Source organism: Phalacrocorax aristotelis, chromosome 1 (genome assembly GCF_949628215.1).
Source record: "Phalacrocorax aristotelis chromosome 1, bGulAri2.1, whole genome shotgun sequence".
Taxonomy (NCBI): Eukaryota; Metazoa; Chordata; class Aves; order Suliformes; family Phalacrocoracidae; genus Phalacrocorax; species Phalacrocorax aristotelis.
The window spans coordinates 217,763,606-217,779,675 of record NC_134276.1 but is presented as its reverse complement, the minus strand read 5'-3'; the positions used below and the strand labels follow the sequence as shown (position 1 = coordinate 217,779,675).

At 49.7% G+C, this 16,070-nt stretch overlaps 1 protein-coding gene across 3 annotated transcripts in view; it reads left to right on the top strand.

Moving 5' to 3' along the window:
* The window catches only part of AHCYL2 (adenosylhomocysteinase like 2), a 116,478-nt gene that overhangs the window by 78,346 nt on the left and 22,062 nt on the right, over nt 1-16,070 (top strand). For 2 of the 3 annotated variants that reach the window (XM_075081791.1, XM_075081794.1), the window contains exons 2-5: nt 5,807-5,915; nt 13,893-14,036; nt 14,701-14,801; nt 15,162-15,264. In XM_075081791.1, coding sequence (XP_074937892.1) covers nt 5,807-5,915; nt 13,893-14,036; nt 14,701-14,801; nt 15,162-15,264 — 457 coding nt within the window. Of the gene's footprint in view, nt 1-1,788; nt 1,880-5,806; nt 5,916-13,892; nt 14,037-14,700; nt 14,802-15,161; nt 15,265-16,070 lie in introns of those variants that run through there. The other variant, XM_075081793.1, reaches the window with a different exon arrangement.

Genomic DNA, 16,070 nt, shown 5'->3' with positions numbered 1-16,070 from the left:
AGGTTCTCCTCCCCCTCTGCTCTGCCCCAGTGAGGCCACACCTGCAGGGCTGCGGCCAGTTCTGGGCCCCCCAGCTCAAGAAGGGCAGGGAACTGCTGGAGCAAGGCCAGCGCAGAGCTGCCAAGGGGATCAGGGGCTGGAGCATCTCCCTTGGGAGGAAAGGCTGAGAGACCTGGGCTTGTTCAGCCTGGAGAAGAGAAGGCTGAGGGGGGATCTCGTCAGTGCTTATAAATACCTGAAGGGCAGGTGTCAGGAGGATGGGGCCAGGCTCTTTTCAGTGGTGCCCAACGCCAGGCCAAGGGGCAACGGGCACAAGCTGGAACACGGGAAGTTCCACCTGAACATGAGGACAAACCCCTTTGCTGTGCGGGTGCCAGAGCAGGGGCACAGGCTGCCCAGAGAGGCTGTGGGGTCCCTTCCCTGGAGACATTCACCCCCCGCCTGGACGCGGCCCTGTGCCCCCACTCTGGGGGTGCCTGCTCCAGCAGGAGGTGGGGCGGGGTGAGCTCCAGGGGTCCCTGCCAGCCCCCACCACTCTGGGATCCTGTGATATCAAATCAGCGCAATATTAATTCAGATTAGTGATAAATTATTTCTAAATCATATGTATATAATAATATATAGAGCTGAGGGGAGCTTCTTTCTCATATTTAGTTAGAATTGGCGTTGAGGTCAATCGGCGATGCCCTGTCGCTTCCCAACTCCCCCTTCTTTGGAAGCAAATCTTGAGATTCTCTACGGGAATTGTCCTGGGTACATTGTCAGGGACAAAACTCTTTGGATAAGAGCTCTAACCACTAAATAAATAAAAAATGCCCTGCATCAGATCTGCTTGGGCACTGGTAGCAAAGCGTCGTGCTTCCCAAACCCTGGATGCTGGGCGAGCATCCCTCTGGTGTTAGCCACAGCTTTTTTGCTGCTGCTGTCGGTACCTGCGAGGTGAGAAGAGGCTAGGTATAAGGAAGAAAGTTTTCATGATGAGGGCAGTGAAGCAGTGGAACCGGCTGCCCAGAGAGGTGGTCGATGCCCCATCCCTGGAAACACCCAAGGCCAGGCTGGACGGGGCTCTGAGTGACCTGGTCTGGTTGAAGATGTCCCTGCTCACTGCAGGGGGTTGGACTAGATGGCCTCTGAAGGTCCCTCCCAACCCAAACCAGTCTGTGATTTGATGATTCTAAACAGAACAGTCCGACACAGGAATAGCGCGATGGGTGTTGGAGTCTGGACCCTTCCAGGGACGGGCTCGCTGCACTTGCTGCCGTGAGGGACGGAGCAGGGACCGGCATAATTAAAAACCACTTTGCCGTCTAACAAATGCCTTCGTTGTTTTTGTTGCTCATTAGTTAATTTTCTTCTAATGAGGTTCTGTTAACGTAATCATCTGACATTGGGGAAAAAGAAAGTGGGGGGGAGAACCCAAGTTAAAAAGAGCCTAATTAGCAAGTTAATTATAGCGAGCAGGGAAATGTTCTGGTTATATAAATAAGCTATTGTTATGCGCACACAAGCCGGGCCATGTTAAAAACTGCCGCTAACTGTCTAGAGGTCAGGCAAACGCTGTAATTCAACATAAAACAGAAGTAGGGCTTGTTTGGCGGGACGCCTCATTAAGTCTTGGGGTCCTTTCCTGCCAAATAAAAAAAAAGCGAGTCTGAAAATCTGAGCGGTTCCCCTTCCCTCCCTCCCTCCCTCCCTCCCTCTCCCTCCACCCCGCAGCTGAAACCAGAGCGGGCAGGATCGGGATCGGCGGGGCTGGGAGGTATAAATGGGGGGCAGCCCCTGCCCCGGCGGGAGACGGTGCGGAGGGGCTGTGGGTGATGCCGTCATGCCGAACAAGAAGAAATACAATGTGAACGGAGATTCGGGGATTAAAGCCCAGGTGAGGGCAGTCTTTAATATCGTAATATCATGTTTCTATTTCAAAATATGTTTCTTTCTCTCTACCCCCTTTTTTCCCCCTCCTCCTTTCCTTGCTGTTTTCCCCAATCACTTATTTCTGGAGTTGGCTGCACCCCCTCTTAGAGAAAACCCCATCTCCAGAGGACTTCTCTTCATTTTCTCTTGGGAGCAGGAGGTTTGAAAACGATGAAGTGTTGAGCCAAACACGTTGCTCTGGGGTTGTTCTTCGGAGCACCGTGATGGAGGAGTCGATGGGTTTGCGAGCAGGGAGATTGCCCAGGAAAACCTTGGCCGGCGAGACTTTTGTGCTTGGTGAAGTAGCGTAGAGCGGCTCTTCGTGGTGGAAACCCCAGGTGGAAATGAGAGCTCATTTGAAATGTAACGAGCACGCACCTGCATTTGGAAGCCATTAACCCCTTGTACCTCTGGAGGTGAGGTTTTTCACCTTGAATTGGTGTTTTTTCCTGCTGGAGGTGGAGAGCAGCAGCGTTTGTGTAGCTGCAGAGCAGGTTGGACTCCTAAATCCAAGCAGCTGCAGCTCTCAAAGGCTTCACGATCTCTCCTTTGAGCTTTCGCCTGTTCGGAGTTGGCTGTTACCTTCAAAGGTGTTTCGGTTTGAGCTGAGCGAGTTCAACCTGGAACCAAATCACTGTTCTCATCCCTGGCTTGAACACCCCCATCTTTCCAGCTGGGCTGGAATGTGGCATGTTGTGCCACCGGTCACCTTGCGCCGTTTGGTAGGGAATTAAACAAGAGTTCTGGTCTGGGTGAGCAGGGTCGGGTTTTCTCTTTGTGGCTGGATCGAGTGTGCGTTGCTGAAACTTCAACTCTAAAATGCAGATGCGTTGTGGAAACTGGTTTAAGGGTATATTGCTGCCAGCACCTTGTACCCTTCACATGCCCATGTGATACCGAATTTAGCACTGGAGGAAGGTGATGTCTCAAATAAATCTAATTCCAGCCCCTATTCCTGCCCGCTCTCTGTTCGAAGGATAAAGTCAAAAGACATTGGTGAAGGGTCAACGCTAGCAAAAGCAGACCTGAGCCTTGACCTGGCAGAGACCCCTTCCCGACGTTCCCCTCTTCTGACGCCTCCTTCCACCTCTTGCCAGTCAGTCCCGTGCTCAGCTAAAGCTAAACCCAGCTTGTGGCAGCGTTTAAACCCTTGAAGGGGTTTAGGGTAGGGTTTATTATAAAGTCTAGCTCTAGTTTGGCCTAATTTGGTTCATGACTGACTTTGCATTTCGGCAGGTTCTTGCCTATCAATGTTGAACATGGAGGAACTTCAAGAGCTCTGAATGCTGTTATCAATATTATTGTGTCGTTTGAAGTAGTTGCTTTGAATGTCCTTGAAGAGATGATGTAGAAAAGGAAAACGCTAACTATAATACAAATTATTCGCCCTTTGTTAGACTTCCAGCGTATCTCGCGTTGCCGAGAGCATCGTTTTGCACAAATAACCTGATGCTTTGTGAAGCTGCTCAGCTGTCGAGGGATTTGTTTTAAATGAAAAAAGCAAAAAAAGAAGTCAACAGCTTCTTCGAAAAGAATAAAAAATATCGTGTGTGCAAAGACCCCGTCCCACCGGGATCAGAGGTGTTAATCTGCAACGCAACTCTTGACTGTAATATGAGTTTGGCGTGGCTTTTTTTTTCCTCCCTTGTGTGTTTCCTGATCCGGTGCCGTTCTGTTGTTTGGTTTAAGATTAGCAGGAAAAAAAAAAAAAAGAGCTTCCAGGTGCTGCTGCAAATCCTCTCCCAGGTCCTCTCCCGCCTCCCCAGCAGCTTGGGCCGGCTGTCCCCGGCCAGCTCAGACTTGGCTTCACAGGGGACTCTGAATTTGCCACCCGAGACCTCCGTCACCTTTCTCCTTCACTTACAGGCCCAAGGAGCCGGGTACCAGCCCTCCAGCGTCAGCAGCCCGTCTCAAGTGCAATGCCAAGTGCTGCTACTTGAACCACTGAGCCTGAATTTGAGTTCCCAGAACGGGATCAAAATCTTTATGGTTAGGTGACTTCTTTAAACAAAACTAACTTCTCAAAATACCCCAAGGCGTTAAGTTAATAGACTCAATTAGGTATTATGGAGATGTAAATATTTAACCCTGTCGCACCAGACTGAGTCAATTGATGCCCGTAGCAAAGTCCAAGGGAATTTGAAATTGGAAGTCGTGTTCCCAATTTCCCTCAGATTCAGCACAAATTGTGAACGTGGCGGGAGCATCGGTAGTTGGCTGACAAAGTGATGAGTTAAAATGTGCCCTAAACCAATAACCCTGTTCTCCCAAATGCTTAAATGTGGCCCAGGAGCCACATAGAGAGAGAACTAAAAGGGACGTTGAGCTGCTGTTGTGGTTTTGAGATGCACCGTGTCCCTTGGGCAAGGCGGGCGGGCTCTGAGCAGCTTTAGTTCTGTTGAAATGTGTCTGATGGTCGTGAAGCCTTTCTGGGGTCGCTAGCTGAAGGTTGGTGCTGATGTGAGCACAGAAGCATTAAGACAAGTTCAACCCGAGATGCACGTCAACGGGGCACGGAAGGGTTGCGTTTCTACTGTAAAATCACTGATAATCATCTGTAAGAGCAGATGTTTGCTTTATGTGAAAACCTGGACTTGGGTGGTTTATAGTAAGGAAATACCAATTATTCGGCCTTCTTGCTCTTCTCTTCGACCAAGGGCAGGAGTCAAATGGCACTTGGAGGAAGAGGTTCTTCTCCTCCAAGCAATGCATTGGCCAAGGAGGGCGTGAAGCCGCTGGCAGGAGCCTGTTCCATAAATACAAATGGTAAACGTCATCTTCCCCTTAAAATTGCCTAGATAAAAGTGACACTTCTTCACTTATCTCTTCTGTCCTCTGCATGCTTTGGAGCAGGTCAGAGTTGCCGACTTAAAATAAATACTTATCTCTCGGCTTGGCAGTTACCGCAGCCATAACGTGGGCTGAGCCTGCTAGGGCTCAGCCGCTCCCAAACCCACTGCCGCTCCTGGGGCTTCGCGAGGGCTCCTGGGGAGTCCGGGATCTTCATTCCTTGGTGGTGACTGAAATGGAAACGGGCTCGGTTCTTCGCCTCGGGTTGTGCCGGTTGCTATTTGTCACCGCAACAATTTGTTTCGAGGAGGTGAGCTCCATTAAAACAGAGGGTAGATTCAAAATGCCACGAAATATTGGTGCTACATCCATTGCCGTGGCGTTACTGTAGGTGTTGCTGGTCAGTGATAGTTGGTTCCCTCTCTCCAACTTGGATAATTACATCTTGCCAGTCTGCACATCGCTTCCTTTACATGCCTCATCCTTCATTCCTTGATTCGTTGTACGGAGTTGTGGACTCTTAAATGCAATACCCTTAAATACTTGTGTCCTCCACGCTCCCAACAGCTGCAACAGCCTCGGGTGATGTATCTAATCTCAAGTGTTTCTCAACACAGAGTGCAGCTGGAAGCGGTGTTCGTTACTTGAAGTGTTTTTATTTTTGCCTTTTGAATTTCGTAGAGCAAACAGGGACCGCCTCATACTGGTCACCACCATAAACGTTGCGAGATAGGTCAGTGTCCGCATCAGCTCTGCAAATGTTGGGTAGCCCTAACGGGGCTTCTCTTGCGACAAATAACCCTTATCGTCAGCATTTTGGGAAAATAAGTTTGTGTGTAATGGGGACAGAAGCTTTCTAATTTGTATCATTAAAAGAGGAGCTTCAAGGTATTTGAAAGACAAGTGTGTCGATGCTGCGTCTGGTGGAGGGTCTGAAATTAAACAAAGTTGGCAATTCAGCGTACCCTGTCTCCAGTCAAATAATAGGAGCTGCGATTCAGCCCGCACCTGAGATGTGTCAGTGCCTGCTCAAGGCTTTGGGTTCTCGGGATTAATCCTCTGTGTCAGACTGTCTGACTTAACTATTAATTTCTTTTAACAGATCCAGTTTGCTGACCAAAAGCAAGAATTCAACAAGCGCCCGACGAAGATCGGCCGCCGTTCGCTTTCCCGCTCCATCTCGCAGTCCTCGACAGATAGCTACAGCTCAGGTGTGTGCCGTCACGGCATCGATTGCTCCTATTTATTGTCATAATTAAAAGTTTAAGATTATTTAAAAGCAAGCTGAAATCTTTTACCGTTATATAAAGTTATGTATGGTTGTGCTCCTACGAGGAGCAGGGAGCTGGGCTCGATGATCCTTGTGGGTCCCTCCCAACTCGAGATGTTCTACGATCCTGTGATCTTACAGCATCTCTGCAGACCAACAGGGTTTGTCCTGCGTTTTGCAGCAGCTCAGGGATCTCCCCGCTCTGCTGTGCTGTGTGGTGTCGGAGGGAAGCCACGGGAAGGGGGTTGTTGCAGGTTTTTTTTCATCTTCTTGTATAGTTGGATGGAAAATCAAGATACTCCGCCGCTCTTCACACTTCTGATCCCTCCTTACAACCCTCGTGTGTGGTTGCTTCTGGCTTTCCTCCCCTCTTTCCCTTTCTTTTCCTTCCAGGCTCAGCAACAGTGTTCCTGCTACATCCATGCTCGCACGTCATCTTCCCTTCCCGTTCTTGAATAAATCCATGTGGATCCCACTGTAGGTTTGGACTCACCCATGGCTCGTGAAATTGGACTCTTTGGAAGAGCAGTGGTGACCTTTGAAGGCCACGCATATCTTCTGTGTTTTTCCTCCTGGAATCCGTGAAATGAAACTTGTAGCGAGCGGCGGACTTGCGGTTTGGAGTTGCTGGCTGTGCTTACGGGAACTCACTGCGGAGGGAGGCTGGGTTTGTTGGAGGGGGGTGGGTTATTTTCTTTCAAATTTCAGGGCTCTTCTGAAGGTTTGGTTGTGGAAATTCAATTTGTCTGGGCTAATGTTCGGTGCTTTGTGTAGCACTATCCGGAAACCTTCAGAGTCTGGTCGCCCTGGCAGCAGGCTCGTTCCTGTGAGCACATGGCACAGCAAAGTTTTGGGTTGTCCTGTGTAGGTGCTCCAATTGTTTTCTTTTCTTTGAATATGCGTGATTTTCAGTGTAGACAACTGAAACTTCATTTCTGGAGCGGTCCAGGAAGATTTCATAAAACCCAATCAAAGGTAGATCCCCTGAAAAACAAGACTAATTTCATTGAGTGCCCTGTTCATCAAACATTCAACATTTATCAATCATTTAACATCTAGAGCTGATGCAAAAAAAAGGCAGCACAAGAAGGTCCTGAAAAACAAGTCTTCTGGTGGAAATTGGCATTTTTCCTTACAGGAAAGAGCGCAGCTTTGAGAGAACGACTGCTAAAACTTGCCTTGACTTTGAGTGACGAAGGCGAGCTGCCCTGCGCTTCACGAACAGTCTCTAGCATTGGTTTATCCAGCAAATAAGTCACTGTGACCACGGAGTGCTGAGGAAACTCAGTGCCACCGCACTTGCCAGCACGGAGGGACGCCACCGGTCCGTTCGGTAGAACGTTATGCTCCCAAGAGCTAAATTTTCCCTAGTCCAGTAACACCCGTGTGGGACTGGCATCATACCTCACCTTCCAGGGTCCTCTTTTCTTTGTTTCTGAATATGTCATTAAGTATTATTACTGTGCCGGAGAGCTCGTGTCACTTCAGGAGTTGGTTATGAGGATAGTGGCTTTCCAGGAATAGGGAGAGGTCATCAGGGATGTTCTCAGATTGTTCACGATGGGTCCACCCGGGATCCTCGGCACTTTGAAGGGAATACTGCTTGCTACCTGAAATGTTACAGCTACTGTCCTAGCCGGGACCACCACAGAAAGGAATTTGGGTCCAACTCCCCATCCCTCAAGGAGACTTAATGCATCTGATCCCCTCCTGGTCCTGGTCCCTTGAAGAAGATGCAGAAGAAATCAGCTTCCAATGCAAGGCTACAAAGAATGGAGATGTAAGCAACTTGAAAGCGTAGGAGGTATTATCCCTCCGTTCCTCATGGCCGTGAAGGCAAATGATCAGGCCTTTCTGGTGACGTGCTCCAAAACTCAAGGTGGAGTACCGTCAAGAGCCCTCAGGTGGGTATTCAGGTCTGGCTGTAGACCTTGCAGAGGTCTGGCTTTATGCCAGAGCCACGGGGAATAAGGAGCATTCACGGCAAGGCTCCACCACAGTCCTTCACTTAGTCCCTGTCCACGACGTGGATGCACCCATCCGTGACATGGATGCATTTCTTGGATCCTTGGTAGGTCACAGCATATTTGGGGAGAATCTGGGTAGGTGTCTGGTAGTTCAGAGCATCAGAGCCCACGAGAGCGCAAAGGTGCATCGTACCCTGACCCTCTCAGCTAGATACCTTGTGTATAACAAGAAATATTCCTGGTTTGGGGTGGATGACATGCTGCGAGCTACGGTTGGTTTTCGGCTGCCGCGTTTGCTGGCCACGGACAGGTCGCGTTCCGCACACTGAAAGCCCGTGGCCGAAAATCAAATCTGAAGGCGGTCCACCCCCGTCTGCTTGTGTGAGGGCGTTTTCGGCCATATCCCACCTGCAGCTTCCAGCTGCCTGCCTGCTGTTGAAGGATGCAGGACGGAGCCCCTGGGCGTGCATGGACGGCTGTGAGCCGAGCTCTGCCGCGCCGACCAGCCCCAGCACCGGAGACCACTCCCTCGCCGGTTTTACTTCCCAGGGTGGTTATAGCTGACAACTACAGCTGAAGTTGATGCCTGTCTGAAGTCCAAGTAGGTCTTGACTGTTGAAACTGTAGGGAATGTCCCTGTTCTTGTGCCTGTCCTGTCATGGTACGTGTTGGGAGCAAAGAGGATGAAACCTCCCGTGCGCGATGAACACGAGCAGATCGATACGAAGCGGCTTTGTGGCGGTAGTGGGTTGCCCATAACAGAGATCGTTGCCAACACTAGGTGAGGACCTTCAAGCTTTTCATGGTTTTCAACAACCCAGGATTAGAAGAGCAAAGGTAACTGGTGGAAGAGTCATGGTTATCCAGTCCTCTCTGCTCCCGGCAGAGGCGGGTGCCCATCTCCAGAAGACGCAACTGCTGGAGGTTGTGATCTGATCCTTCGTGCTCAAAAAGTGAAAGCCACGCCCAGTCTGATGGCTCCATCCTCATTCCTGTGGAATGAGCAGCTGTTCTTTGTCTCCTTTCCTGGCTCTTGGGTTCTTTCTTTCATGCTTGGAGGAACCTCCAGAGCCTCCTCCAGTAGCTTGGAGGAGCCCCCCCAAGGTTGGGGACAACCTGGGTGACCCACCACCCCTGCAGTGGCTGTGTTCCCATGCAAAGGGCTTTTAGGAGAACTTGAGGAACAGTGCGTGCCATGTCCTCTCCAGAGAGACATCAGCCCGGGCTCTGTTTGCTCTTTGTCAGCCACCTGGGTCACGTATGTAATGTTATCGTCTTTGGTAGCATGTTTTAAGCTGGCATTAACGATTAGACTTCTCTAATACAGGTCTGTGATTAATATAACGTCTGTACAGGTCTTACAACCCCAGCTGATATCTAACCGGCAGGGTAGGTTTCACTACTGTCATTTTTGAAGATTAATAGGCTGATTAGCCCGGCTAATGTCATCGTGTTTGCTCCCCATTCACAGCTGAAAGAACCTGGAGCAACTCTGGGAAATTCTCCTCTGCCCCTTGCACTTTGCATCTCCTGCTAAAGCATCAGCAATTGCAATTAATTAGCTTGTGAAAGTATTATATTTCCCTCCTAATGAAAGCTTCTAGGCTGACAGTCAAGATGGAAGGCTTCTGTTGTCAGGAGAGTTGTAAGGCTGGTAGATAAATCGCATTAGTACCTCTCGGCGTGGATCTTTGTCGTTCTCCTTTTAGGGCTGAGCAGTAGCACAGTCTAGAGAACCCATTAAGCCCTCCTGGGATAGGGAGAGGCTGCAAAAGAAGCAGCATGAGGAGCAGAGAGATGTTAATGGAGGGGAAGAATCATAGAATCATTTAGGTTGGAAAAGACCTTTAAGGTCATCAAGTCCAACTGTTAGCCCAGCATTGCCAAGCCCACCTAAACCATGTCCCTCAGCGCCACGTCTGCACGGTGTTTGAACCCCTCCAGGGATGGTGACTCCCCCACCTCTCTGGGCAGCCTGTGCCAGTGCTTGACGACCCTTTCCATGAAGAGCTATTTCCTAATATCCAATCTAAACATCCCTGATGCAGCTTGAGGCCTCTGGGATCACCAAGTCCAACCGCCAACCCAACACCCCCAGGCCTCCTAAACCAAGTCCCCAAGTGCCACGTCTGCACGGTGTTTGAACCCCTCCAGGGATGGTGACTCCCCCACCTCTCTGGGCAGCCTGTGCCAGGGCCTGACCCCTCTGGCAGGGAAGGCATTTTCCCTCATCTCCAACCTAAACCTCCCCTGACGCAGCTTGAGGCCGTTTCCTCTCTTCCCATCGCTGGTGACTTGGGAGCAGAGACCGACCCCCCCCTCACTCCAGCCCCTCTCAGGCAGCTGCAGAGAGCGAGAAGGGCTCCCCTCAGCCTCCCCTTCTCCAGGCTAAACCCCCCCAGCCCCCTCAGCCGCCCCCCAGCACACTTGTGCTCCAGACCCTGCCCCAGCCCCGCTGCCCTTCTCTGGACACGCTCCAGCCCCTCCAGGGCCTTCTTGTCCCGAGGGGCCCAAACCTGAGCCCAGCATTCGAGGTGGGGCCTCCCCAGGGCCGAGCACAGGGGCCCCATCCCTGCCCGGCTCCTGCTGGCCACACCAGCGCTGACACAAGCCCGGGGGCTGGTGGCCTCCTTGGCCACCTGGGCACTGCTGGCTCATGCCCAGCCGGCTGTCAGCCAGCACCCCCAGGGCCTTCTCCGCCGGGCACTTTCCAGATGTGAGTGGATCCTCATCTAAAATGTTAGAATAGCTAAACTTTGCTGACTTTAGGCTCTGACATGGTCTTTGCTGGGTTAGGACGTGGGCTGCAGGTGTCTCCTTTTCCCTTCAACATTTCTCCACTGGATAAGGATGCCTGAGACCTGCTGCTGTTTTCATGTCATTCTCTTTGAAATAACACGGTTTATATTAGAATTCTACACGGCTCTACGGAATGCCAGCCCCAGTTAGGAAGCTTTGCTTAATCAACTTTAGTTTCCCTGCTCAAGCAGGGGGTTGGACAAGATGATCTCCAGAGGTCCCTTCCAACCCCTGCCATTCTGTGATTCCATGATTACCATAGTGCTATACGCACTGTTATACATATGTAACAGTAAAAACCATCTGCATATGAAAATCTGGCTCCCATCTAGGCGGGTTTTTTTGTTTAACATAATTACTTTCAGCCCCCAGTACCAAGATCTCTGGTTTTAAAGAAACCTCTGCACAGATTAGCTGTCTTCAAGGAAATAATCTTCCTTTAACTAATTAATCCTTCTGGAGTCCTTGATATACAAGAGCTTGGTATTATATAAGGTGCTCTTTTGTTATTAAGCCGGGCTCCCGGTCCTTCAAGAGCTGCTCTGGGATTGTGAGCACAAATTCAGAAATACGTTGCCGTCAGCAGGTTGTTGGCAGGGTCGGACTTGCCTTTCACACCCTGCTGAGGATGGAGCCTTTGCAGAGAAATTTCAGCAATGCATAATTCTCCTCCGTAAGCAGATTAAGACCCGAGCGGGTCTTGGGGAGCCTGGCACACCGACAGTGGCAGCGCTAAGCTTTCTTTCCTTGGGATCATACAAGCGCTTCACGCAAGCCAGAAGAGAAAGTAATCAGCTTGCTGGGTGCTGCAGGAAAGACAAACCCATGGCCATGCTTGGGGGGGAAGGGTTTAACTCCTTGGGTTGGGTTTTCTGGCATGAAAATGTTAACAGCGCTATTGAAATGCTGGGCAGAGGGTGGTTTGCCTTTACTCCCAGTTTTAGGAAGGGGCTCTTGGTATCAGTCTTCACTTGAGGTCTGGATGCCCCTGGAAAGCTGCAGCTCTTTGGGAGCACTGGTGGGTGGTGGTAAGACCATGGGTTCAGCCATGCCATTCTTCCTATGACACTGTGTAGGAAGGTTCACCCTTCGTGCTGCCAAGTTCCTTTGGCACAGAATTGGGGTAGAAAGTTGGGAATCAGTACTGACTTTTGGGTAGGACAACTCCCTTGGGTGTTTGGTGTAGATCGTTCCCTTTTGGAGACTGTGCCTGGGAGAGAAGCTGGCCCACGCACGCAGTAACTCATCACCCAAAGCCAGTAGCTGTTGAGTTTGACTATGCCACGTTTCCTAGGTAAAGATTTGACCAGTCCTTTTCTGGTGTCGTGGAAGGAGAACTCGTTGCCGTATGTGATGCCTTCACACACGCGCATCGCTTGCCAGCAGTGCATCATACTGGGCGGCTCCACTGAGGCTGTCATGGATAGTGCTGTTCTACAAAGGAGGTCCTCCTCTGCCGTGACAAATAATCTGATGCCAGGTCTCGTGTTCCGTTCAGAAGTGCCACATGATCTGGAGAGTAAGGACTTGGAGTAAAATTTCAGGGCAATTTCATGAGGAATGGGGGATGACCATGTGGATGAGGCTCTTGAGTTGGGTCCCAAGGCGTGGCTCCTGCCAGAGAGGAGGAGGAGGAGATGGTGATAATGATGATGATGGAGGTGAGGAGCTCGGCTGGACCAAAAGCCTCACGCTCCAGCTGCTTTGTCTCTAGAAAGGAAAGAGGGGTGCTTCCGAGTTCATCTCCAAGCTGAGGAGGTGCTTTGACTGCTGATGCCAGTTCTAGAAGATAAAAGATGTCTGGTCTCCCACATGGGGGCATATTCCAGGGGAAAATGTGGCACAATAGTCTCTTCAGCTGATCCTGATAAGCTGGAAGCAGAAGTGGTAGCTAATTCATCGCGGCTCAAATCGAAAATGGACCCTGCATGTGATTTTAGTAATCAAAATAAATGGGAAGGGGGGTTTCTAGCTCCATGAAGGGCTCTTCAGTAAATCTCAAGTGTCTGCCATAGACTAGTTGCCCAACCAGAAGTTTGGAGGACATTGATAGGAAAAGAAGACAGTTATTGACAGCAACTGTAATTAATTCTGTGTTCACACGCACATCCACACCCGGTACCCATATATCATCTCAAACAAGAAGCATAATCTCTGTGAGATCGTATGCTTGCCATCCCCTGTAGGCTCCTACGGAGAGAAGTGGTACCGTCTTTCTTCCTCTTATCAAAAGAGCCAGGCGGAGGAGGGTTTCAAGAAGACCGAGGAAGGCAAAACATTAAATACGTCTCCAAGAGTTTGTTATTTATCACAGAAAAGAAGGGGGAAATCCAAGGGCTGGATTGAGCTGTCTGTAGATGCACGGAGATGTTGGTTGGAAAGAACCGCCAAGGTCATCTCGCGCCCCTGCCCGCTCAGAGCAGGGCATTGCCAGCACAGGATCAGGTGCACCACGACTCTCTCTAACAGATTCCTGGAGTCCTGCAAGGGTGGGGATCCACCACCCCTCCGGGCAGCCCGTGCCAGTGTGGCATTAGCCTCCCGATGAGGTTTCTTCCCACGTCCCATGTGAGCCTCCCAAGCAGCAACTTGTAGCCATTGCCCTTATTGAGGAATGTTGAAATCGAGCAAATCCAAGGGCTGGGAATAGCACCGTAACTGAATAATAATTAACCAGAGGCTCCGCCATGCCGCTGTTTAAAATGGAATAGGGTCTTGTATCTACCCTGTCTTAAATTACAACCCTTAATGTTTTGGATGTACACTAATAGGCATTTTTGTTGGCTATTTTAGAGCTGTAAAGGCTTAACATTTGGGAAGAGTGATGGGAGAAGGCCGCAGAGGAGCTGCAAAGCGCGAGGAGACGAGCCCTTGGGGGACACGGGCAGTGCTCGGGCTAATTCCCTCGGGTGTGGTGGTGCAGTAGGGGCAGATGAGCGTGAGGAGGTCACTGCAGGTAAAAGCTGGCTGTGGGGAGATGGTCATTGTAAGGAGAAGAGGAGATGCCGGCTGAGGACAGAGGGAGCTGGCACGTGCACATGGAGAAGCACCACCATGGACACATTCAGCAGATCATCTGCGCCCTCCCACTGCAGGTGGTTTGGCTTTAGGGAATATTTTTTTCTGTCTCTGACCTCCTTTTCTTCCTCCAGCTGCCTCCTACACAGACAGCTCTGATGATGAGACCTCCCCCCGGGACAAGCAGCAGAAGAACTCTAAAGGCAGCAGCGATTTCTGTGTGAAAAACATAAAGCAGGCAGAATTTGGGCGCCGAGAGATTGAAATTGCTGAACAAGGTAAAATGGGGCGCGTTCCTCAAGCTCCACATTGTTCTAGGCCGTCTTGCGGGGTTCTTCTTTCCCCCAAATCCTCTTCTTTTGAGGTTCGGTACGTGGTGGTTTCTTGACACCGTTCCTGTTAGAGATGGGAAAACTTCAATGGGATTTTGTGGGATGGAAAGGAGTTACAGGGTTATGCCGTGTAGCTCCAACCGACCAACTACTGAAGGACTACAAATGCATTTTGTTAAAATCAGTAGAAAAGATTAAATCCACCAAATAAATAAGGCAACTTTGGTTTAGCTTGATTGCCTCCAAAAACCCGTAGCAAAGGCCATGCAGTTGGCGGGATATTGGAGAGGCTGGTCAGAGCAGCGAGTCCCGCCTCGGTCTGAAGCAGATTTTCCTGCAGCCTCACATGGGTGTTTGCAAGTAGAAATCTGAAAATGTGACGAGGCTGCATCTTAAACAGCAGGAAAAGACCTCAGAGGCTTATTTGGTCCTTTTCAGCTGGGTTATTTGAACCCTGCTCTCCAGGGTTTTGCTTTTTTTGAAGCTGCCCCAGCTGTGCAAATCCATCAGGGTCCCAGACAGCGGGGCAAGGAGCGATGCTGACTGTTCCTTCTGTGCGCTTCCCTCTTTCCATCGCATTGATGGACTTCTTTTTTCTCTTGCCTTTCAGAAATGCCTGCACTGATGGCTTTGAGGAAGAGAGCTCAGGGAGAGAAGCCGCTGGCTGGGGCCAAGATCGTGGGCTGCACGCACATCACAGCGCAGACAGCGGTAAGGCCCCGTCAGGAAACTCTGGACGGGGATTTTGCACTGCTTCGCCTCTAAAACAGACCCCAAGCGGTTAATATATATGTACCCACACACATATATATGCTGCATATATAATATACCTTGAAGTTCTTATTTACTTCATCCAGTTCTTATTGACTTCCTCCATTTTAAATTGTAAAGAAAAAGAAGTAATTGCAAAGTTGTTGCCTCTGCAACTCTCTAATGACCCTGATGTGGCTTAAAACCCACTTCAGATACTCCTCAAGAAGCTTCCCCGTAGATAGCAAGTAAAACCCCAGCTGTATATTGCTCTTTGCATTGCTCTTTCTGATTTTTTATGTTGTTGTTGTTTAAATCCAGGTCCTCATGGAGACGCTGGGTGCGCTGGGTGCGCAGTGCCGGTGGGCTGCGTGCAACATCTACTCCACTCTTAATGAAGTGGCTGCTGCCCTCGCCGAGAGCGGTAGGAAACTTTATTCTGTCTGGTTTTAAAAAGATTTCTTACTGTCCCGTTGTATTTATCTCATTTACCATCTGTTATGGTTTTTTCCTTCGTCATCTTCAATTTAGAATAAACCTATAGGAGGTAAACAGCACGCGATAATCCCTTCCTTTGGTCTGACAAGCTTAGAATGATTTTTCTCTGGAGCGTAGAAGTATGTAGTACAACTGATGATGATGCACATTATTAGGCATCAGGGCTGGGTGAACCTGAAAGTTATTTTGCTAAAAGAAACTAAGGGAAATTTTATTTCAGTGCTATAAATTTGAGTCATGACTTTGGCTAAAAGGGGTGAAAGAGAGAATTTGGGGGGGACCTAACTCACAAAACAGAAGCTGTCCATGTTGCTGCTCACCTGGGAGGTGCCTTCATTCAAATCCTGTTTTACCTGGGTAAGGCCCAGGAAAATTGAATTTAGGAGTTTACCTAGGATTAGGATTTTTAACACCCTGAACTGAATTTAGGATAAACTGAATTTAGGATTTTACCTAAGATTTTTTACCTAGGGTTAGGATTTTTAATACCCTAAATTGAATTTAGGATAAACTGAATTTAGGATTTTACCATGAGAGCTGGGAGAACCAGAAGCCAAACCCACCAGCTTGCCCGTTACCTGGTCTTGCTCACTGAAGCTGAGAAATAATTGCTCATCAGTCAGAATACATTCAAGTAAACGTGTGGCTAACGTGCCTAACGGGAAGGTAGGACACCTAACTCGCAGCAAAAGCTTGATTTTGCAAATAAATGTTACTCTTGAGAGCGTGTTG